At 35.9% G+C, this 26026-nt stretch overlaps 1 protein-coding gene across 3 annotated transcripts in view; it reads right to left on the reverse strand.

The window, feature by feature from the left end:
- KHDRBS2 (KH RNA binding domain containing, signal transduction associated 2) overlaps window positions 1-26026 on the reverse strand; it is a 551406-nt gene that overhangs the window by 79084 nt on the left and 446296 nt on the right. For all 3 annotated transcript variants that reach the window (XR_011429816.1, XR_002802329.2, XM_014734520.3), the window contains exon 7: window positions 7969-8051. Coding sequence is in view for 1 of the 3 variants with exons in the window: in XM_014734520.3 (XP_014590006.1) it covers window positions 7969-8051 (83 nt within the window). In the remaining 2 variants the exon portion in view is untranslated. The remainder of the gene's footprint in view (window positions 1-7968; window positions 8052-26026) is intronic.

Raw genomic sequence — 26026 nt, forward strand, 5'->3', positions numbered from 1 at the left:
CATCACATGCCAGGTGTTTATTTGGATGTCTGTCTTCCTCCCTAATTGCCTCCAAATGGTCCACCCCTGGATTTTAGGACATCCTTCACAGACCACATAGTGCCCTCGAATAGCCGTTCTGAAGGGCTCCTGTTACCAAGCCTTTGGAAGCACTCTCTGGATACTGACTTCTTTTCTATCTTGATTATTTTGCATAAAGCAGAATTTAACCACGTTTCATATTCAGAAAACAATAGCTGTGGCTACCTACAGATATGTTTGGTTTAACCTTTAAAGTGTTTAATTTTTAAAAATTAGTTGCCAGCATCTAAAAATCAGTGCATTTCACTGAAAAACTGATGTGGCAAGGTATATTTTCCAAAAATGGCCACAACAAAATTTTTCACCTTTGAACCATGCCAGTTCCCCATTGTGTGGTGAGGTCTAACACCTCTTGTCTTCAATCTGGCTGGGCTGTGACTCGCTTGTAACTAACAGAATGAGGCTAGGTCATAAAGGGCAACGCAGCTTCTGCTTTGTTCTTTGGGATACTCATATCTGGTGCTCTGAGCTGCCATGCTGTGAGGAAGTCTCGGTGACATGGAGAGTACTACAGGAGCATCCAAACAGGAGCCTCGGTTAAGATTAAGCATCAGGTGGGGCTGTCCACACGGCCGAGTGGTTAAGTTTGTGCACTCTGCTTTGGTGACCCAGGGTTTTGCGGGTTCGGATCCTGGGCATGGATGTGGCACAGCTCATCAAGCCACGCTGAGGTGGTGTCCCACATAGCACAATCAGAAGAACCTACAACTAGAATATACAACCATGCACTGGGGGACTTTGGCGAGAAGAAGAAGAAGAAAAAAAGAAGATTAGCAACAGATGTTAGCCCAGGTACCAATTTTGAAAAAACAAAAAGCATCAACTGATAGACATATGAGAGAAGAATCTCCAGATGCTTCCAGCTCCAGTCATTCAGTTACCCTTACCTTTTGGGCCTCCCCAGCTGAGGCTCCAGAAATAGGGATGCAGAAACAAGCTACCCCTCGTGGCCCTTGTTAAAATTCCTGATGCACAAAATCCTCAAGCATAACAAACCTGGTTATTTTATATCACATTGTTTGGGGGTATTTTCTTACACAGGGATAGTAAGTGGAGGAGCTAGATTTCCAGATTTTCTTAAAAAAAAAAAATGATCTAGCACTACTGGGCCCTCACCCTAAGTGGACTCCATGGCCACAATATGCTGAAGTTGAACAGAAGATAGTGCTTTAGACAGAGCACACACTTTTCAGTTTGCCATAGTCTCTACCACTTCTTATTGTCATACCTTGACAATTACAAACATTCATGAACATTTGTGACCCCTTAAGTATGCTGATTAACTAAATGCTAAATATTTTTCTTTCTTTTGGAGGAGCTAAGCTTCTTTATCTACTGTGGAGGCCAGAATTTCACCTTAGGTTCTTTTATTTTTTTTTTGAGGAAGATTAGCCCTGAGCTAACTGCTGCCAATCCTCCTCTTTTCGCTGAGGAAGACTGGCCCTGAGCTAACATCCATGCCCATCTTCCTCTACTTTTTTATATGTGGGACGTCTACTGCAGCATGGTGTGCCAAGTGGTGCCATGTCTGCACCCAGGATGTGAACCGGCAAATCCCGGGATATAGATATAGATATCTATATCTATCTATCTATCTATCTATACCACTTTAATGGTATATTTTCAAGTAAAAATCGACTATTTAGGCAGGCAGTTTAGTTATCACTGAAATTAATCATAATTTAAAAAGCCAATTAATACAACTAATAAAGAATAATTTGAGAAAGCACATCATTTCTTTCCTAAAACTTGTTGTTCTGGACACTTAAAGATGTCAGATGAGAACAACAACAAAACAGTGTGTATCGAGAGCTGATTCTCGCTCTGTTGAGATAAATTCAAACAATCCCGAATCTACTGGTTATGCATGCAGAGGTCTCTAGATGGCATGAAAATACAACTAACTTGCAGACTAATCTGGGAAAAGATCTCAAATCCAATAACTGTCTGTTAATTCAATCTCATCGTTGACTATAGTTGGAGCCATAAGAGAACTAAATTACAAAATGAGGGTGAGACACTTTATAGGGAATAATGCCACTTAAATGAATAAGCCAAGCTGTTATACAGTTAATACTATAACTTTTATTAAATTACTGGGTAAATTCAGTGTCTTACACTTAAGTTTTCATTAGAAGGGTTTCTGTAGACTTCATATCAAATACAAGGGCCCACATTAAACCTCAGTAAAAACAAAGTTAATAGTTAAATAATTTCAGTTTTTTTCTTGTGGAGATGTAACCTTTGTCAGAGCCTTTTGAAAAGCATGCAAATAACTCGCTACATTTTTATTATATTAGATTTATATTCTCTCTGGCCTCTTCAGGTACATAACGGAAGGCTGTTGAATCAATGAATCAATTTAGATTTTCAGACAGTATTTATTAGTCTTTATGTCTGAAGCCTCTGGAGTTAGCAGATGTGATTTTGAATTCAACATTTACTACCTGAATGAACTTGGGAAAGTCATTTAACATTTTTAAGCTTCAATATTTCTCTGCCTCAGAAGTCGTTGTTGCAAAGATTAAATGAGATAAAGGTCCTCAACAATTAGCATAGCAGAGAGCACAAAGCCAAGGCTAGTTGTTATGAATCATTAGTTCTAAGTAGCCTCTGAACAAGAGTGGTAGTTCCCATGGTGTGGGCTCTGAGCCTTGAGGAGCTAAGAAGTTGTGCAAGGGGCTCCAAGAACCCATTTATTCACCAAATATATATTTGTATGTTTACTGTATATTCTGACAGTTGTTTTAATATATAGATGCTTTCTCATTAATAAAGTACAAATTCATTTAAAAGCATTACTGTTCCCCTAGTAATTTCATGTCATTATTTATATCTTCAAGCAACTGACGTTAATAAGTACAATAACTAGTTGTTGGAGGTGTGATAAAAATTTTGGATGTTGTGCTGGGTCTCTTCCATTTGCCATCCCACTTCCACCATTTCCCCAGCCTGCTCTATACCCTGGGGATGGCGAATCGAAATCCATCTACTCCCTTTCTTTTCCTTCGCCTCCTAATGGGTTCAGACAATGGGAGCAAAGGTAGGAAACTGGAAGGAGGGAGGAGAGTGAGGTCGGGTATTAACACCCTGAGCTTCTCCTTGTGGGTTGGCCACAGCTGCCATTCTGAATTGAAAGTCTCAGCTCCAGTCAGGAGGCCTCTCTGACAGCTTTTTCCACATCTCTTTCATTCCTAGGTTTCGTGGCAGACAGCTTGCCCCAAGGATACCAGCCCTAAGAACTGCATCGCCGCTTGCGGTTTCCTATACTCCGCCACTGAAAATAATTCCCTTATTAAACTCTCCTCATATTATCCTAATCTAGGAATTTCATCTTTTACCCTACTGCGTAGGCTCTGACAGTTACAGGTATTCAAAGAGGGTCTTCATTCTAGAAAACTTTGGGAACTACTGCCTTATATAGCAGAGTGAGATGTATCTTTGCTCTCCCAGCGCATTCCTTCATTAATCCAGAGAAAACAGGATTCTTTTCCTAGGTCGTATGAGTTCCTCACCTGATTCAAGCTTCAAGGAAAGCAAAGGCTTTCATTTTGATGTTTCACCTGTTACACAAATCTGCAGCTACAAATTTACACTGGAAAATTGTAAGTTCTTAACATTTCACATCCAAATTAAATTATTGTTAGAGTCAAATATCAGCATTGGTCTTTTGACTTTCATTTGCAATATTACTATTTGTATCTAAGTCCATGAAAGTTTCCCTACATCTATGATTTGGCTTGGTATAGATTCTTGATTAAAATCTGGGCACTGAAAAACACCAATTGGTTGGTAAAACCTTGCGAATTTACCGATGTCAGAAGATTGATCTCCAAAAATGTTAATGACTCTAAGGAGGATATAAAATTTAAGGTATCAGAACATGAACAGAATTTAATATTTGGTCCAATTAAAGGTGTTAATCACAGGGTGTAACTTGTCTTAAGCCAAAGACTTCAAATAATTGAGTTCCCCTGGAAACTGCAATACTAATCCTGAAATTTGAAGCTTGCATAATAAACTCATCAGTCTTTTTACTTTTTTTCCTCATAGACACAGGTCAAGAGGAAAAGATGGTCAGAGACCCTCCATATCATTGTCTTTATCAGTCCTTAATATGTCATTTTATTGAGCTGCCTCCTAAGGAATCTTTAGTGAAGTCCCTTTTATGATCCATTTGAAATTTTCCACAACTAACGACACCTTACAAGACGACTGGGGATTAATTAAAGCTGTTATAGCTTCTGAACTCCGGGTGAACCTTTGTAGGGTTGTTACCTTGTGAACTTCCCTTAGACTCTCTATTGAAGACGATATAATTATTCCATTTAGACACCTGCCAGATTCTACTTTACAATCTCCACAAATTCCGTAATCACCTGTGCTGACTAACTAGTCAATTAAAGACCATTGTCTCCGAAGACTTTTTTATCTCAGTTCTATTGTTTTACCTGCAGTATTCTAAATCAGCAAGTCTCCTGATTTCGACCAGGACAATGCCAAATAATATTTATATTGTTTGTAAAATGATGGAGAAGTGTTATGCTCATGTATTTCTCTTTATTCCCCTTCTTTACAAACTTTCTCCATTTCCCTCCATAAATCCAAATCATACTTTCAAAAGCCCAATTAAGGAGCCACCACTTGAAAAAGAACAAATCTAGTCTGATTCTTGTAGAAAATGAACTTTCTTTCACTTCTAATTTCTAATACTTGATTACCTTATAGTTGTTTCACTTATACTTATTTAAATATATACACAGCTTGCAAATAACTCCTCAAATTATTATGAGAAAATATTAAAATATATTTAAAAATTGAAAAGTATTGTCACTGTATGATGAGTATACTCTGGCACACATAATCATTTAATAAGTGCTTATTTAACCAAATTGTTAATTTTACCTTCTGCTGGCATAGTTGGATCAATAGAAATAATCTAAAGGTAGGGATTTAATACATTATGTAATAAATTTTCTCAGTGCTGATCCATTTCTATTACAAATTGGTATTTAAAAATTCTTCCTCACAGTTTTCTGAAATAATAGTGTTGATTTCACTCATTCATTAATGCATCCATTTATTTTTCATTCATTTACTCAACAAATCTTTATTGACAACCTCTAGTGTGCCAGACAGTATACTAATATTGAGGATACACTTTGCATAAGTAGATATTTTATAATTATTGCAATATAGAATATTAGAATCATTGTATCCAATTTCATAACCTGCTTTCTTTATCCCTCTGGTTTAGTACTAAGATGGCTCAGAAACACGTAAATATCTTGTCTGTAAATGTGATGCATATGATTATGAATATTGTACTCTCTTTGAGGGATGAGGGTCTTGTTTTTATCCCCATAGCGTAGCTACATACTAGACCTGACATTCATGTGTTCAACAATCATCTGTTCAGCTTATACCCTATGAAAGACTTAATGCCAGGTGCTGTGAAGGACCAGAGCGTGTATCAGACAAGGGCTCTGGGCAAGTAGTAAGAGTGATAAGGGATGTACACAAATGGTCCCAATGTGAGGCAGAGAGAGAAAGTGCCATAGAGAAATAAAGATATGGTGCTATTGGAATTCAGGGTAGAAACAGATTATTCACAAATAAAGGGTAAGAAAGGACTTTGGAAGCTTTGGCTTTTGAGCCAGGCGGAAGAGGACCAGAAGAATTTAACCATAGAAAAGTGAATGGATAGGAAAGGGAAAAGAGAAGGTATCAGAAGTGCATGGAAAATGGCTTTTTACATATAAATTATACTTCATTGAAACAAGATAAAATGTTTTTTCCAAAATTATTCTATGTTGCCATTACTTTTTATACATAATTATGTTCAATTAACTTAGTATTCGCTTTTCAAATATTCAAAGATAAATTATCCTAATCCTTAATTTTTTTCTTCTTCCTTGTCTCTTAGAATGAGTTAAGCCAATTTAAATCTCAAGAGAATAAAGATGCAGAAAGTTTCTCTCTTTCAGAAAATTATTCCCAAATCTCTACCAGCTGAATGGAGTAGCTCTTTAGAGCTACAAGAAATTATTTTATCCTATTCTAGGTGTGTTTGTAGTGTGTGGTAATTGTGTTTTCTACCAAATAGTTTCTGAAACAAGTTATAGAACTTTATTATCACTATTTTCTATGCACTAATATACAATGATGAACAAGCAATTGATTGAAAATATTAGCAGATATTTTAAATATGTAGCCAATTTGTATATAATACTCTATTCAGGGTTTCTCATGTGATGCGAAACTTGGCCCCAACCTAAACAACTGTGCTGTGTTCCAATATGTAATTCAGACAATTAGGCTATTTCCCGCAGTAGAAGCTCTTGGCTCCCAATGGCTTTTTTATTCAACCTACTATAAATTAACCGATTCCTCAAAATTGAAGATGGCCATTTCCATAATTATATCTTGTTATGCTTAGCTTTAAAGGTATCAGTTCATACTAATTTTTTTCCTATGTAATTTCCTACAGTATTCTCTCTAAATAGAATCTCCCTTCACCCCTTTCTCTATGCTGTCCCTCAGGCCATAAAAAACCCAGACTCATACAGTACATGTAGCTTTCCTCCATTCCATAATGACCTAAAAGTTGTTTCTTTCCTTGCCACGTCCTCTCCTCCAAATATTACTTGATGATGCATCCAAATCTCTTTGGGTGCCAATAAAGTTGATGAATAAATGGTCAATGCTATAATGATTTTGTGACAATTAGTCCTATTGATTTCTGTCAATCACATAGAGGGGAGAATCACTTAACTAACTCACATAGACTCCTTCTTTCCCATGAAATTTGTAACTTTTTTTTCAGGAAAAAAAACTTAGGTGATAAATTTTTCTAAAAATGCGTTTATGTCAATTTTATTCATAACTGCAGGAAAATAGAAACAACCCAAATATCCTTCAACTGGTGAATGAAGAAACTGTGGTGCATCTACACAATGAAACACTACACAGTAATAAAAAGGAACAAAATACTGATTCAGACAACAGCATGAATTAATATCAAATGCATTATGCTAAGCAAAGAAGCCAAATTCTAACGGCCACACATTGTATTGCTTCTACTTATATGACATTCTAGAAAAGGCAAAACTGTAGTGATGAAAACAGATCATGGTTTCCAGGGCCGAGGGTGAGGGGAAAGTTGACTAGTGAGCTATATGGAAATATTTTGGGCTGATGAAATTGCCCTATATCTTAATTTTTGTGGTGGTTACATGATAGTTTGGATGGGCCAAACTCATACAATTGTACCCTAAATGGGCAAAATTTACCGTACGTAAATAACACAGTACTTCAATAAATCTGATTTTAAAAAGTCAAAATTCATTGATATCACAAATTCTGAGTCAATCTAAAGACATATATGCAACAATCATTAAGAGATTCATCAAGAAAGGAAAGGAATTCTTGATTCCAGGAGACATTTTAAACATTCCCCTCTTTTCAGAATACCAATAATATTTCCTTATGTTTTGTTTTACAAATGAAAATTACATTTTAGAGGGGAAAAAAAAGCCACATTGAGAACGTGCCTTGTTTTCATTGTTGTCATAATTACAAATTCACTAAAATAATTTCTAAAAATAATAGCATTTCGTTAAATACAAGCTTGTTTAATGAGTTGATTGGTTATGATAATCGTCTAGTCTTAAAATAATGCAGTACTATTTCATTATTAGCAGTTTCAAGATTATTATCTCTTACCTCTCACAGTCTAGTAAACAACTTCATAATTCAGAAAGACAATGGAGGAAAACGACTGCTAGAAACTCTCACATAATATATCTGATATTTAGATACAAGAAACAAAATGGCAGGCTTAGAAATGATCCTGAGAAGGATGCTTTAGATAAAAAAATGCCTTACCTTTGCGTTTGGGTGGCATAGCTGTTATCATAAGTCTCATATGTCTGGTCATCATATTCACCCCCGTAGCCATCATCATACCCCTGAGGAAGAAAATGGCAGAAAGACCCATTAGCAATCAGTTTTATTAACTATGATCTGTTTTTGCTTAAAGAGATATTATATAATGCGATCTTGATTTATGTTTGGGTAGTTACTCTGCATCACATTTTACTGGATTAACAACTTCCACACAACCTCAAGCAATATATTTCATGGATCAGATATTAATGTTCAGTAATTAAACTCGGCATATCATTGATGTGGCAATACCTACCCTAGGATTTACTTAAAATTTCGATCAATACTAATCAAGACAATTAAAGAAATTCAGAATAAATTTTTCTTTTGAAAATATTATAAGTAGATAAGGACAGTTATGATAAACTAACGGTGGTGCCAATATATCTGTTCCCACCCCACTGAGAGTTTTTCTTCCCCTAATAATAATCATAATTAAGATTAAAACTATAAAATTCACGATCCCTAACCTGTAGTCAACTTTCAGTAAAAAAGATGTAGCTATCATTGCAACAAAAAAAGAGCAAGGAAAAAAGGAAAGAACGAAAGAAAGGAAGGAAGAAAAGGAGGGAGGAAGGAAGGAAGAGAAAAAGAAAAAAGGTAAAATAGAGCTCTTTTATTTTTTGTGCATTCTAAGGTTTTCAAGTCTCATAAACAATGCTGTGTGGTGAGTTTAGTTATCTGACTAAATTAACGCTAACAAAGCTAATGAAGATTTGTCACTGCAAAATGTGCAAGCAAGCTAGCAATTATGCACTCCAGTCACCAATCATTCTGCAAGTGATTTAGTTTGTTTCCCTTTGTGGTCACTGACTTTATTCCAAACCCCAGTCAGCCATCTCGACTACTTCTGAAAAACCTATAGCTTTTCTGCCTCCGCTGGTACATCTCTTTCCCTGGAATGTACGTCCGTCCCACTCCACCAGTTCATAATTTCATTTCCATCTGGAGGCTTATAAATCTCTCTCTTTATCATGCTCAGAAATTTAAACAAAAAATGTGCAGATGTGAAAGTTTCCACATTAATTTTGACTAAGACTTTTGAGTCCATTTAATCTGAAGACTAATATTTTTCATCACCTTAAGAAAATTTTAAAAATATTATTTATTACTTTTTTATCTGGTGTACCCTTTATATAATGGTATTTATACGTGAGGTTTCTGAGTCTGACCTCAATTTCTTCTGTTTTCCCATTCATGATTTCTATTTTATCATATCTTTGCCCTTCAGTATGGGACAGTTTCTCCATTTGATTTTTCAATATTCTAAATAGGTTCTTATAAATTTTTTTTAAATTAAATATTCAAAAGTTAACTTTAGTATATAAAAATATTACATCCCGATTACTTAAAAATAGTATTCAAGAGTTTATGTCCAAAATGCAGCACCTCCTTATCTTGTCTTCAACCTCCAGTTCTCATTTAGCTTTTTCATCTATTATTTTAGCATTTATTTTTCATTGCTAAGTAATAAGGTTAAATTAATGTTGCTTGATTTATAAATCTTAGTGGTTTTTTACTGACTACGCATTCAGATTGTTAAGGATTTATTTCTATCATAGATTCTTCCCCATATTCCTCCCTATAACTGTCTTCCTAATATAGTTTCATCATAATTTTTTCTAAATAGTAAATGTCTACGTTATTATTGAGTAATTATAAATAATTATTATGCATTATTGAGCCAAACAGATTAATATAATTCTAGTTTTTATTTTCCTCTTTTTGCTGAGGAAGACTGGCCCTGAGGTAACATCGTGCCCGTCTTCCTCTACTTTATATGTGGGATGCCTACCACAGCATGGCTTGCCAAGCGGTGCCATGTCCGCACCCGGGATCCGAACCAGTGAACCCCGGCTGCCGAAGCGGAACGTGAGCACTTAACCACTGTGCCACAGGGCCGGCCCCAAGTGAAGAATTTTAATTAAAGAGAAAAATTAAAATACTAGTTCAATGAGCACTTATCTACTCTTTATCTAGATATGTCAATTGTTGATATTTTCTCCCATTTGCATTATCTCACTTTATATACACATTTTTTCCTAAACAATTTGCAAGTCTGTTCCAGAAATATATTTTATCCTAAATACTCCTGAGTATAAGGATATTCTCCTACATAAATACAATATTATTACTCCCTCCCAAAAGCTCACAATAATTCTTTAATATGATTTACTGTGAAGTCCATAGTCAAAATTCTGCAATTGTCAAAAACGTATCTTTTATAGCTATTTAAAAACATCAGAATCCAATCAAGATCCATGAATTGCATTTAGTCACTGTATCTGTTTATAACTGTTTAGTATTTTTAGAACCAGGACATTCCTCCAGCCTTTTCTGCTTTCCATAACACTGACTTCTTGAGTCGTCTACACTCGTTGCTTTGTAGGCTGCCGCACATTCTGAATTTGTCTGATTCGCATAGTTATATTCTGATTCAATATTTTTTGAAGAATGCTACGTATGATATTGTGTTGAACATTTACCTGACTGCAAAGTTTTGAATTCTGGCCCCATGCTTGATTGATAGGCTGCATATAGAAGTTTAGGCTGAAAAATGATTTTCAATCAGAAATTTGAGTGCTTTGATTCAATGTTTCCTATTGTACAATGTTTTCTACGTTGATGTTGAGAATTCCTACAACTTATACGTGACCTAGTTTTGCTTTGTTTCATTTCATTCTTTTCCCTCTCTGGATGCTTTTACAATTTTTATCTCTGATGTTCTGAAATTTCACAAGGCTGTGCTTACGTGTGTGTTTCCTTTCATTCCTTGTGCTGGGCACTCAATGAGCTCTCTCAGTGTGGAAGCTTATATTCTCCAGCTCTGGGAGATGTTGCTCCACTTTTCCTCTCTCTTTCTAGAACTCTTACTAGTGAGGTACTAGATCTTCTGTATTGGTACATTAATTTTATCTTTTTGTCCTATGTGACAGCCCTTAATCTTTTTATTTTACTTAATGGGAGAACTCTATAAATTCATCTTCCAGCCATTCTGTGAAATATTTAACTTAAGTTCCACACACACACACACACACACACACACACACACACACATACATTAATAACTATTAGGAGGTGAAGAGGAGGTTTCCATGTTCTCAGTGAAATTTAAGCATCCCCTTCTCATCCCGAGGCCTCATCTCCCCTCTGAGGGAACAAGAGTTAACATCCCTGTTGGAATTTTCAGTGCCGCAACAAGCAGGGCCTGCTCCCAGCTCTCCGTCCTGGAGATCCACCTGGGTCAGTAACTGGGGCATTAATGATATTTGCCACAGGTGCCTCAGAGGATGAAGCCTCTTTTCAAGCATCCAGGCTATTGTTCCTGCACCAAGGTTATAAAAGTACGGCTTCATTCATCTTCACTCCGATCTCAAGAGTTGAGTTGTTGCTTCCAATAAAAGGCAAGCCAGTTTTGTTTTGTCTTGTTCCACTTGTGTGTGTGTGTTTGTTTCCCATAGCAAGGAGCTAGAAGAGCCAAGGAGGGGGGCAGGCAGATGTCTTCCGGGCCACAACACCCCTGAATTCCCTTCCTTTCCCCTATTTCCAACAGTTGAAATGCTACTGATTTCTAAAGGCCTTTTTCTCTTACATGTTCTTCAGGAAGTTTTTCCCACTCCTACCAAGCATATGGGGACCCTCTATGCTCTGAATTCTAATAGCTTGTTGCTTTTTTCTCCCTGGTACTTAGAATGTCTAAACATGTACTGTATTTTATTTTTCCACATTTTTCTCTCTTCTTTAGAATATAAGCTCCTGAAAAGCAAGGACTATATCACAGTTAATCCCTTTTTTTGGATGCCTTGTGGTGCTTAACATAATGTATTCCATAGAGTATTCACTCAATAAATATGTACTGAATTGTTAAATTAGCACGAAGACTGTTCTCAACCAGTGTGGATAAGGATGGACTTATCAATCACTAGAACAGGAGTCTTTCAAATGATGAATAGAGAGCAGTGTCGCCTCTATTTATGAAGAATAGCTTCACCAGTTGGTCTGCAGAAGACAATTACATTTTCCTTCTTCACTTAAACTTCTATGTTTTTTAAAGTCTTACATAGAAAATCCACAGAATAGATAGAAATCCTTCCTGGCAACCTGCAATTTCATAAAGCAATAGTGCAGTGGTCCCCAAACAATTGTATACTTACTATAAAAAAGAAAGTACCTGTGGATACTTGTACATAATCTATTTTTATTTTCTAATATGATGTAAATATTTATCTAGTTTTCTTAAGACAAATAAAAATATGGATCATGCTAGTGGTGTTCTAAGATAAGTCACTAAAATAGACATGCTCCCTAAAAAGCCAGTCAGTATCTGCAAGAGATTTAAATTAAATATGAATATTCAACTAAGAAATCAAAACATAAAAGATCAAAAATTCTAAAAATATTTTTTTTCCCATTTTTGCTCCATTGTTTCTGCTGTTTACTTTGAAAAAAATTGTCATCTTATGTCCCGGCCTATTAGCACATTTCTACTACAAGATTAAGACTGTTTCCAATGCTACTTAAGTTATCATGATCTCAAAGTAGAATTTCTTAAAATATAAAGGGTATATCTGATGTGTCAGTAAAAGGAAAACCTTTTACAATCAAACATTTTAAGTTTATTTCCTTCTAGCCAGAGAGAGACGATTTGACATCTCTCACAACAAGGGAGATAAGATTCATTTTTTTCTGGAATATGGTCACGAAGAATCTCTCTTCTATCTTGAATCTCTTCATATTTGTGAAGTTATAAATTCTTTAGCTTTCTATTCTTTGAGCCACATAAAAGCAGCTCCTTAGGAAACACAATCTTGGCTACTTTCCAGGTCTTCACAAGGCCTCTACAATTTACTGAAGGTACAATCTGAAGTGTAGGGCTGACACGAAGACCTGGCAATAAAGAAACAAGAGGACTTTTTTTTTTGGTAGTTTCGTATGAATTACAGATCACCTTATACACCTGAGTATTGGGCAAAGCAGCATACAAGATAGACGCATATAACTATAAACACATAGTTACAAAAAGCCAGTCCTTTTTAAATCTCCTTTGTAGAATGTATTTTTCTGCCCTAATAAGCCTACTAATTTTTCAATTTAAGGAGGTCATTTTGATTTAAAAACCCTTCTTGAACTATGATTTCTGCACCAATTTTGGGTTTTTAAATCTAAATAATGTTGGCCCTACACATAAGCTTATAATAATAGTAATTTATCAGACGTTATATTAACCACTGAATTACCTATTATCCAGGCATTAGACATAAAAGAAGAATAAGATAGAATTCCTGTCTTTGAGAGGTTCTCAGACAGTGGTGTTCTGGTAAATGTTCAACAAATGCTTCTCCAAAAATATTATATGCACATGCATGTATGTGTGTTTGTACACATAATTTCATTATAAATTTTACTGATATAAAGCATACAATTTACAAATAAAAATCAAATGTTCTATTTACTTTATACTTAAAATTAAACTTTATATTTAATTTATATTAAAAACAAAATTTATAGCATGCAATTTACAGATAAAATATAGAATTTATTGTAAGTTTTATACATAGACTTCAGTGACTTGCTATCTTTTGCCAAATCTACTATCAATTTTTATAATTCTGTTGTTACAATGATACAACCATAAATCACAAGACAGATAACTACTCATTACTATCCAATTCAGCAAAGAAGAAATCCCTGAATTGATGAACATGTATAATTCTGAACTATGAAAGTCATTCGAAATTTTCATGTATTTTGGCAAATAAAATGAAAGGTACAACTCACATCTGCATGTTGGAACTTAACTCATTTGTCAGTGTTGTGAGCAAATTTGGTCTGCATTGGATAATGGTTTTCACAAAATAGAAGAATGTTTCCTCAGTTTTATGTTTTATTCATAATGTAAAGGCTATAGAGATAATATAAAGTTAAATCTGTATTATTAAGATTTTCTCCTTAGTTTTCTTAAATCTACGTGATTAACATAACAAAACATCAAGTCCTGGCATTTAGCATTTGTCAATATCTGTGGTAAATATTCTCTCACCGTGGCTGATTCCAAGCTATCAACGTGATGTCTTTAAAAACAGATTTGGGAAGAGATAAACAGTAGCACACCATTATGTATTTCCCACCATACAGATATAGTAGACATAAATAACCTAGGGTTATTATAGGTTGTAACAAAAGAATTAGATATTGATGAGTTTTAAATATTAACTATCTTTGTCTTTAATGCAATTTATTTAATTTTAAGTTTATACAATTTAATTTTTAATAAAGACTGTGTTTAACAACCAATTTGCAAAATTCCTAAAAATTTGACAAGGAATTTCATTAGCCAGCACAAATCAGCTCTCGCATATCATTGCTCTTGGCCTATTAGGGGAGGCCAACAGATGTATAAAAAATTGAAATACCATGGGGCCAGCCTGGTGGTGTAGTGGTTAGGTTCGCACAGGTCAGGCCACCATGCTTTACATGAACACAATGTTATAAGCCCCACTTCCTCCCTTGAATTCGTCCTGATCTCACTAGGAAACGAAGGTACAAGCATCAGCTGTAATAAAAATAATCAGGTTTTCTACAAGCAGACCCCATTCTATAAAGAGTATCAGTCTTGAATTTATAAAAAGATGTTAGTTTTTGAAAGGCCTTGCTGTAAAATCCCCATACCAATACGTGTTCTTAACATTGATCTGACAACTAGAAGGACCTGCAACTAAGATATACAACTATGTACGGGGCGGGTTTGGGGAGATAAAGCAGGAAAAGAAAAAAAAAAGAGATTGGCATCAGTTGTTAGCCCAGGTGCCAATCTTTAAAAAAACAAAACAAAACAAAACATTGAATGTGACAATCTCTGGTGTGTGCCCATGTGTATATTACATTACCCTACAGACACCAAATCAAAAATTCTGACAAAAATGGAAACATAAATAGAATATATTAAATTTCCTCTAAATATAGAGTTTTTCTAATCAGCACGAATTTCTGGAGGTTTTAAAGATTTCTTGTAAGTCAGAAAAGGGAATCATCACATAAATTTTTTAGAACATCTCTCACCACATATTTTGGAAAACACATATGTTTCCAAAATATCATATCATGTTACTGACAGTTTGGCTAGTGGTTATTGTATTTAGTTTTACCTATTTAAAAAGTTAAGTTGGACCCTATGAAGTTGCTTTTTTATAAGTCAAAATATATATTTATATATATATGTAATATATATATGTGAAATATAGTTCAACCTAATGCTAATATACAAAACTATAAAACTGGAATGTTTTTATCAACTAAAGAAAAGCAAAAATGTCATATGATCCCGGTAAGTTATTGTGGCTTCCAGAAAAAATCATTTGGAAATTTAAATGATATGAAATATCATTCTGGCTCTGTTATATACCTACACTTTCTTCAAAGACTTTTAAATTTAACAGTCTTGGTGACAGATTTACCATTTCGTCATTATTCTCATTTTGGGTTTTAATTTCTGTTAAAGGTCAGTGGGTATTAAAAGAAAATAAAAGGAAATAATGTGAAATTTTCTAATACAATCGAGAGAAAAAGAAAATAAAGTCAAATATGCAATCAAGAACCATAAAATATTCTAGAATGAGGTAATTTAATTATGAGGGTCAAGATCATAAATCTGTCACCAAACACTAAAATACTAGGCACAGAAGCAATTTGTAAATGCTGCCCTTTAATGTTATTGAATATAATTAACAGGTCAGATAGGAACTTGACATTTAACTTTCTTTATGAAGTGTGGTTATTTCTTACAAACATATGGTCCTTTCTTAACTTAATGAGCTAAACTGTAAAATGCACAGCATGTCCACTCTGTATATGATCTCTTGTTACTGCAAAAGCACTTCATGCTAATTCAAATTAAAAAACATATCATGAAATATTAAAACAAAAACAACATGGAATGCTAATGTTTTAATAGTCAATATTCCCTTAGGATGTAAATGATCAATGCTTATGACAAGTATTTGCTTGACCATGGTTTATTTATACTTTCTCATGTTTCTTTTCTTAAAAGTTTTATTTTTATGTGAATATCTCCCTAAATTTTTATCATACATTCTCTGCTTGATGTTGTATAGATGAGTTTCTTATAAAATAGAAAGGATTTGAATAGTATCATCTATCTCTTTTTTCCCAGGGAAAGAATGTGCCTATTACAGATTACTGACTGGTTTAGAATAGCATGGTGATGGCTACCCCTCAATGTGTAGCTTTTGTTACTGATGCAGTAGGTCAGCTCACTCACTCACTGTGTGAAGTCATTATCTGTTCAAAACCATCCTACAGCATAATGGTCCACACAGTCCATGAGGAGTCACTATACCTAACAATCTAGCTCTGCAATCAAGTAATACTTGAATTTTCTGAAAGTTTTCTATGGAAATCAGTGAATAAGTCCCTAATCAGCGGATGGCACTCTATTATATCTTCATCTTCTTTATAGGTTGGAGCCATCAAACAATTTTCCCATATATATAGATACACTCAACATGAAGGTTGGAAATAACATATTTCTGACATCTAACTTCTTTGAAATTAAAAGCTCCCCAAAAACTACAAGACCATCTCTGACAGCCATGCATATGCATATTCTATACTACAAAAGTAATCTCTGGGGAGGCTAACTCTAACTTTTAAATCAACTCAGCAAAATCAAATAACAAACCTGAGCAGATACACCTGGAGGTTATGTATATTTAAAGATGAAATTAATAATATTTCATTCAAGTGAACAACATTCGGATTCATACACAAAAAGCATGTGCTTGGAGACCACTACGTGCCAGTATGTGAAGTATTTCCTTAAAAACCTAAATCAATTCTATAAGGTGTGTTTTATATCTTTACACCCACTTTACAGGTTAGGAAACAGAAATAATTTTATGAGTTCATAGCCCGTTAGCAAGTGGTCCAGCTAGAATTCAAATCCAATCTCCGACACTGTCTAATGCTTAATCTTTAGTTGTTTTACTAAAGGCCTAATATCATTAATAGTAAAATATGTCTCATGACTATTTTAAAATCATTTTGAGTATGTAAGTTTTTCATAACAATGAAAACACAGTTTGAAGTTTTAGCCGTTAAAACACGTATGGGAGAAATAATTTTAAAACATTTTGGGTTAATAATTTTTTAAATATTTTTTTAAAAGCCATGTTCTACCTTTAAATGTCAAGAACTCTGCAGGGTCTGAGATTTTAATCTATTTATAAGTTAACAAGCTAGCCTGTTACTCTTTCACGATGCCGGCAGAAAACACGAGACTCCTGGGTCAGAAACAAGGGGCTTCATTACTTATAGCAAAGCAATAGCCAGAGCTTCATACACTCATTGGGTCACATTTCAAGAAAGGGAGAGTGAGTTTAGGAAATCTTAAAGTAAGCAGAAGCAAACCTACTCTTTTTCTGGGGGAGATGGTTTCTCATCCCTCAGTGTTTCTTCCTGAAAATATAGTCCTGAGAAGTCGCGTGGGTGAAGAGTGGTCAAGCCTTGTATTCTTGGCTTACCCAGGCAGAAAGCGCAGGGGCACTCAGCGTCTGTGGTGGATTGCAACTCCCAAGAAGAAATGAGCAAAATGCATGAAATCTAGGAGTCCTTTAAAAGTGACTTACAGTCTTGAGAAAGGAAGGAGAGATTATTATAGTGTTTCCCTGATTATTGAATATCTGAAGGCTAGGTCAGCAGAGGATAATATGTCTTTAATTTTATCTTGTTTTATCTTTTCAACAGAATTGAATGTGCTTTCTCCTTTTTTACTCTGCATTCCTTTTGTCTCCTAGACATCTATAATGTTTTACCCAAAGGCAGTGCCAGCCAGCAACCCTTTTCTATTAGTAGCAATAGACATTGTCAATTTGTGACATACTATCTCCTGAAACATAGATACATATTTTTAGTGAGGCTCCATGGTTCCTGCAGAATATTAACATTTTCTACCAGAATGATTTCAAATCTGCTTCCCTTTATTGGAAAGAGTGACTAAAAATTAATTTCCAAAGTTTTCTAAGTTTCAAAGCTCATCTAACTATATTTTTGGTGAAAAATACTAGGTAATGTAGTTTAAACTTCCAAGTAGGTGATTCTTAACCATGAACACCTGTATTCATTTTTTGTTAAAAAACTATACAATAAACCAAAGTATATCATAAACTCTAGATTAATAAGAACAATAAACCTTAGTGCTTGGTGAGGACAGAGGGAAGCAGTAGCTATTTATAGAATGCTTCTAGGCTATAATTCAAAAGAGGTCTCCCGTAATATCATAGTTTTATTTTTCCCTAGTACGCCATGAGAGGTTGTTAACTTTGTGTTTCTTGAAGAGACTCATTTGTCAGTAGGGTTCCCCCATCCCCATTTTTATAAATTCCTTTTAACACTTAGAAATCAGACAGCAATATGCTAAATCTAGTTAATGAACAGACTTAGGACTAATGAAACTGGAAGTTTACAGTAATGTACTAATGAGAACCAGTTTGCTAATGGATCCACTTTAAATGTGTTAATGCTTTATGTACTTCACATGGCAGGCATCATTACTGCTTCAGAATAGAGCCCAAAGCAAACGCTTTACAGTCAGTGGTAGGAGTCTCTAAGGCCTTCTAAGCCACTCAACAATAAAAAAGACAGATAAAACTGGTAAAGACTGTCATGTCTAAGAACAAGATCAAGTTTTAGAAGGCAACTCATGTTTTTCACCCATAAGTACCAAAAGGTTAAAGATGAATAGAAGGGCATTGTCATATCTTAATATATTTCTAATCATATGAAGCCAATGGGCTGGCCACACAAGGGGAAAGTTTTTCTTTTAAGGCCTTTTTATCTCTAATAATCTAGATGGAGCCTTGAGGTTGCTGCTGTGTTTTATTTGCTATTTTAAGCTAGAAGAAACCAAAGCCTAAAGAGTTGTTAACATCATCATAGCTGACCTGATTCTAGTGATCTAATTCAACCTATATATGGCAAGGGATAAATTAGAAGAAAACAAAACAGAATCCTCAAATTCAGCCTCCCATAGTGACTCCTGCCACTCTTCTTGGTAATATGATTTTGGTTGTTGAAACAGGGATTTCACAGCTTGTAAAACAAGAGTGTGAGAGCATGATGCATCTATTTAACATTTTTCAATATTTCTTCTTCAAAAGTATTTGAGTTCTGATCTTTAGCAACATTTTTTCAATTAGAAAGCAATTTAAGAACCTATCATTTACATTCATAAATAAAGCAATTTTGATAGTTTGTTTTACATAACTATCACTTTCTAATAAGTTATGCACGAGGCAAATGAATATCAAAATTACATAATAATGTCATATAAAGCAGTTAGGTAATTTTCATTTTTATGGTGATTTTTTTCTGTCACAGGGTACCATATATAATAAAACTTCTTTTATTATCCTGCGAGGAAGGCATTTCTACACTTTTTTCACTTTCTATGATTAGAAATATATTAAGATATGACAACACCCTCCTCTGCATCTCCAACCTTTTGGTACTTATGAGTGAAAAACATGACTTGTCTTCTATAACTTGATCCTGTTCTTAGTCATGACAGCCTTACCAATTTTATGCTTCTGGAAAGTCTTCTGTTTCGGCAGTGCTTATTTTCATGGGAAAATATAAATATTCATATGAACTTATTAAAACTAAAGGATTTATTTTGACATTGTTCAAAAGGGAGGGGTCTCACTGCTGAATTAGGCTTAGTTCTGGTCTTTAATATTCTATTTTTTAAATTACTCTGACTTTGGTCAGGGCCGACATTTTTTTTTTTTTTTAAGCTACCTCAGGCTCTCCGGGTGCTGGTGATTCAGGCCACCTTTGAAAGCAGCAGCCCTGGAGGCGGCATGTGTGAGTAAACCAGGGCTCTCCACCTCTATTGCAATCCCACTCGCTCTAGGTCAAGCTTCACATGAGATTTCTTAAAAAAATTCAGTCTAAAATGTTTCAAATATGTTGGTGTAGAGCATTCTGCTTTATTAAACATTTTTACATGTTCTATTGTAACCACCAAATGTAAGCTATTTGTTCTGAAAATATCAGTTTGCTGTACAGAAACTCAAATTTCTATCAAAGGATCATTCGAATTGCTACACTATTCTATAAACTATTCATTTTCTCTGTGGTGATTCATTGCTTTCCAAATTTGACATTGTGTTGGCTCATAATGTTAAAACTCCTGTTGCATTTCACACTTGGAGACTTCTTATATATTAGTGCAGTGCTGGCCAATGGATCTTTCTGTATTGATGGAAATTTTCTGTGCTCTGTGCTGTCCAACGTGGTAGTCACCAGTCAGATGTAGCTATTGGGCACATAAATGTGGGTAGTGTGACTGAGGAACTGAATTTTCAATTTTCATTAATTTAACTTTAAATTTGAGCGGCCATATGTGGCTACTGGCTACCATATTGGACACGGAAGCACTAGTGAATAGATATATATGAAATATTCAGCTGCCCAGAAAGTTTTTAATGTCTGTTTTCCTTTTCAGTTCAAACTTAACCATAGAGGGAGAAGAAGCCAAAGAAGTTAGATTTTATCAATGATGTCATTTTGATAGCAAAAAAGAATGTCTTTTGAATATGCCATCCACTCCCCCGTCCTCTTTTCCTGCCTCATTTTAGAAATGCCCTTGATTTTCTCTTTTGTGATTTTGAGTGATTTTGCTTCCTAATGAAAGAGATGGACTGGGAGCTTGGGTGGCATTTTCGATAGACTTACTCCTTTGAGAGTATTCCAAGGTAAAATGAAGAAACTGTTAATGACATAATAATCTCTAGTAGTTCTGAGAAAATTTCAATATGCAAACATCCAAACAGGAGCAAAGAGCAATGAGCTTAGGGAAAATGACAAACACTTCTTGACTCTGCACTCATCCTTCTTACAATCATTTTAAAGAATCAACAAAAGAGGGGAAAAAATAGACCCATATGTCTGCATCTTTGGTGATTTAAAGACTGCTATTTTACAGCAGAATCTTATGTTGTCGGTTCTGCTATATTCCTTAGCTTTTCTTTATAAACTAGTGGAATGACCTCTGGGTTTTACACTTAACAAGGATTTCAACATTCACGAAATGGATGATGAAGAGTTATTTTAAGAACATGTAAGATTATTGTGTGGAAAAGGGTAGAAGACACCAGAAGAACTTTTATGTGTGCTATCACGCTTTGTTTTAAAGAACAACAACAAAACAACATTCTTGACAAAAGGATCTTAAATATAGGAAGAAGAAAATAGGGATGGAGAAGAGCATTACAAGAGATGAAAAGTCATCTTCTAAAAGTCTGTGACATGCTTAAATCTGAGGCCCATGAATAACAGACAACTTTGATTCCAGTGACAACTGGTAACAGAAAGAAAAGCAGCTTAATGATGAGGTGAGGCCAGTGCAAGGATTGGTAAATACACAGAACAACAAGGGAACAAGCCGGTCTACGGGGTTCAGGATCTTTCTGCCTGGATTTCTCTTAAACCTCCTTGATTAAGACTCTTCTGGCCACACAGCACATAGTGGGCTTTGTCTTTCTGAACCTGCGCTGTTCTTTTCACATGTTCTAGACTTGTAGCTGCAGGCACTGTCAGTCATGCCCACTCACCCCGTCATCCAGACAGGTGCTCTGCTCACCTTCTCTACCCTACTTCTTTGAAAAGCAGTCAAGCATTCCCAGACAAATCTATCTTCTCATTCTGTGCCTCTAGCTCTCCTTTCTAAGCTTTTAAGGTTTATTTCCCTCTTTCATATTTTCCTTTTTTACCAGGGAGTTACCGCCTCTCTTCTCATTTATGCCCAAACAAGGAAAAAAAACCCAAGAACTAGGAGGGAATAAATCATCACAGAGATGGTCAAATTTGACATATATTCTAGTTCTTGCCAAGAAATCCTATGTCGAATTCCTATGTTTCTTTTTTTATCTTGAGTAGCCTTGCATATAAATGGGGTTATAATATGTCTTTATCAGGAATAAGGCAAATGATGATGGTAATTATGTTATTATGATCATATATACCTTCAAATACACAAATACATAATTTTACATTACATTATGTCATAGTAGTATAGTAAAAGAATTTCGAGTGACATATTCTGGGACCTGTGCTAAACACTTTAGCTAGATTATCTCATTTATTGTTAGGAGGCTGCTACTGTTATCATCCCCATTTTACAACTGAAGAAACCCTCATACGATTTCTAAAGTGAAATCATAACCACCTAAAGGACCAGTGTCTCAACTTCCGGAATTTTCGAATAACCCTTCATTTTCGATTACATATTTTTCAAAATTTATACTCAGCTTTATAACTGCTGCAACTAATAACAGCTTCTCTATATTGATTCCTTCATAGGGGATTATGTGTGTGCATTTTTAATCATCTGAGTTCTAGGGAACTAGGAACGGCCAGCCAGTCTGGCTGTGGGGTCTATCCATGAAAGAAATAGTAAGAATTGGGTATGAAATAAACTTCTCAGGGGTCATACCCAGTGGGATGTGTCCTATTGCAGAAGCCCAAACTTTATAAGGTCACACATAGAAGGGAAAGACGCTCAGAGAAAAGAAGACAGGACCATCGGCTAAATGACACAGGCTGAACTGTCCAAGATGCAATCCATCACATTTTTGCTAAATAGATACAACACCTAAATGCCGAATAGGACAGCATTTCACCTGGAAAAGCAGGAAGGAGCTACTAACCCAATTCTGGGGATTAGCCAAATTGGCACACTCTGATGGAGGGGCCTGTTAGCGCAAAGAAGCTTGAGGAAGTGTATTAGTTTGTTAGAGCTGCCATAACAAAACACCACAGCCTTGGTGGTTTAAACAAAAGAAATTAATTTTCTCAGTTCTGGAGGATAACTCCAAGTCCAAGATCAAGGTGTCAGCAGGTTTAGTTTCTGAAGCCTCCCTCCTTGGCTTGCACAGGGCTGCCTTCTCACTGTGTCCTCACGCGGTCTTTCCTCTGTGAATGCACATTCCTGTTATCTCTCTGTGTCTTAATCTCTTTAAAGGCCCTATCTCCAGCTACAGTCAGTCTAGGTGTTAGGGCTCCAACATACGATGGGGTGGGGGACACAATTCACGCCATGACAGGAAGTAAGGCACCAAAAACACAGGAAAGGGGGGAAGGCCCTGAGACATCACAGGTCTGGGGATGGGATTTGGGCCAAGTCTAGTCAGACTGCCATGGGCCAGAGAGTCCCATTCAGCATTCTGGATGATACTTATATTATTCTGCAAGATAAGGATTACTTTTCCCATTTTGCAGGTGAGAAGAGTAAGGTTCACAGGGTTTAAGCAATTTTCTCAAGCTCTCACAGATTAATAAACAGCAGATAGGATTCAGCCTAACTTTTATCTGATTCTAAATCCTAGCCTTTCGTCCATTAAATCATACCGCTAAATCTGCTTTTCTGTAAGCCCAAACATCCAACATAATTGTGACTAAAAAACAAAAGAGTATGTTACTCCATTGCATTACTTTAAAACTTGCATTCCATTATCTTTCTCTAATATTTTAAATTTGGTTATAGACTTTAACAAGCTGAAAACCTAATTATCTCACTTGACAAACATATTTGAGTGCCTGCCAGGTGCCAGGCGCTAGTCCAGTGATTGTGGTACAGGAGTAAACAGAAAAAAACCTCTCCACAAATGGAGCTGATGTTCTGGTTGGTGGCTTAAAGTGCAGACAGAGAATAAACAAAATGATTAAACTGAGTGTATGTTATGCTTTATGGAGATGGATATTATGGAAAAAATAGAGCCAAGTTTTCGGGGCAGGGGTAGTGGGTACGTAAATTTTAATAAGGTGGTCAAGGCAGGCTTTCCTGAGAGGCTGAGATTTTTAGAGCAGTGTTTCAATGAGAAGATGTTCTGGATTAAAATAATAACAATAATAGTAACAAAAAGAGGACTTGCAGAATTCCACTGGATCCTAAGCACTTGCTAACTTTTATCAGGTGTTTTATTCATGACCAGCTGTGTGTCAGAAAACCAACCAGAACTACACAGCACTTGGTAGTTCACAGAATGGAAGGAAAGGCATCTCTAGGGATCCAATCAACACAACATTGATGTCATTCTTCCTCACTCTCTCCCCGCTCTCTCTTCTACTCTTTCAATTTATCATTTCTCTTTGTTTTCCAGGCATCACCACTTGGCAGGGAACATAGCCTCCAGCTGCTCCAGTCACATTATTTAGCAGCTAGCCAAAGAAAGGAGAAAGTTTCTCTTTCAGCTTCAGTTTTCAAACTCCTGAAGAAGAACTCTGATCTGCTTGGGACACATGCTTTTCTCTGTACCTATCACTATGGCTGGGGGTAAGGGATCATGACTTGAATGGTTTGGCACCCCCTAAACTATATGAGCACTTCTCAGAAAGAAGGTGATACTTTGGACAGGTAAAAGTAACTGTCCAGTGGAATGGAGCTAAACCTCTTTCTTTAAGCAGAGAAAAAATTCTAACTCATGGTCAGCCCAACTGAGTTAGTCAATCACGGTTACGCTAAACAAATTGTGGATCTTTTGCTCATCTATGTGTAGTGTTGGGATTTCAATTTTCTTCCCCAGGCTTATATGAAAGAGAACAAAATACGGAGATGGGAGGGAGGGTGGGGATATGGCAGACATGTAGAAACACTTCGATTCTGTTGCTCCCCTCTACAATTAATGTGTGTTATGAAGTGGTGCAGTAGACTGACAATGGCTCCCGAAGAGAAGCCCACGTCCTAATCTCAGGGATCTGCAAATTTTACTTTATTTGGAAAAAGGGTTTTTTGCACATGTAATTTAGTTACAGATTTTGAGATAAGGAGATTATGCTGTATTATCTGGGTGGGCTCTAAATAGCCTCACAAGTGTCCTTACTAGAGACAGGGAGAGGGAGATAACACACACAGACAAAGGAGAAGATGATGTGACCAAGGAGGCAGAGACTGGAGTGACGCTGTCACAAGCCAAGGAATGCTAACAGCCACCAGAAGCTGGGAGAAGCAAGGAAAGATTCTCTCCCAGAGCCAGTGGAGGGAATGCAGCCCTGTTGATACCTTGATTGTGGACTTCTGGCCTCTAGAACTTGAGAGAATAAAGTTCTGTTTTTCACCAAATGTGTGGTAGCGATTTGTTACAGGAGCCATAAGCAACTAATACAGATGTGGAGGAGTAAAAAGGCAGAGATTTAACTAGAAATCTCAGCAAGTGGAGAAGCTGGAAGCTGTCTTAATGAAAACAAAACACCTGATTCAGGGATTCTGGTGGGGGCTGCAGAAAACAAGTGATGACCCGTCGCCGTTATTCATGAGTGAGGCCAGAGAACGTCACAGGCTTGAGAGCTCATCCACCCCCAGTCCTAGGTGCACTGCAGACTTTATGTTCAATAGGTGAGAAGGTGAGCCTATTACTACTTCCCAGAACTTCTGTGTCTCTCTAAACTGAGGTACATGTTTGAGAATCAAGGGTTAAAAACCCACATCACATTTAGAGCCACACAAGGGGAGGGTTTTATGAACTCACAGCAGTAATGTCCTTCTTGGATGTACTGTGTCTTACATGCTTCTTTATATCAGACATCCCGCTTGATGCAGAACCTTACACAGGACTTTGCTCATGGATTTTACAAACCTTTGCAATTGATTATTGGAAGTAAATGCAGTATTCAGTGTGGAAGCTACTTACTGACCATGGAAGAGATGTAAGCCAAGAAATAATAGAAGCAAGAAAAAGTTAGGAGAGCATAGAGAAATCAGCAACAAATAAGTATGAATTTAGGAAAATGTTTCTTAAACTGCAATTTTGAAGGCCAGTATAAGGTGTTGCTCTGGTAAAACGGAAATAGTAGCAGTGTTTTTTCAACCCATAGAGTTAATGGATAGTACATTTCAATGTTGTTTTTCCTCCGGAAATTTTCATTACAATTTTGATGTCAACACCAAATTTACAATAGAACCCAGTACAACAATATCTGTTTG

Source organism: Equus caballus, chromosome 20 (assembly GCF_041296265.1).
Source record: "Equus caballus isolate H_3958 breed thoroughbred chromosome 20, TB-T2T, whole genome shotgun sequence".
NCBI classification, from domain to species: Eukaryota; Metazoa; Chordata; class Mammalia; order Perissodactyla; family Equidae; genus Equus; species Equus caballus.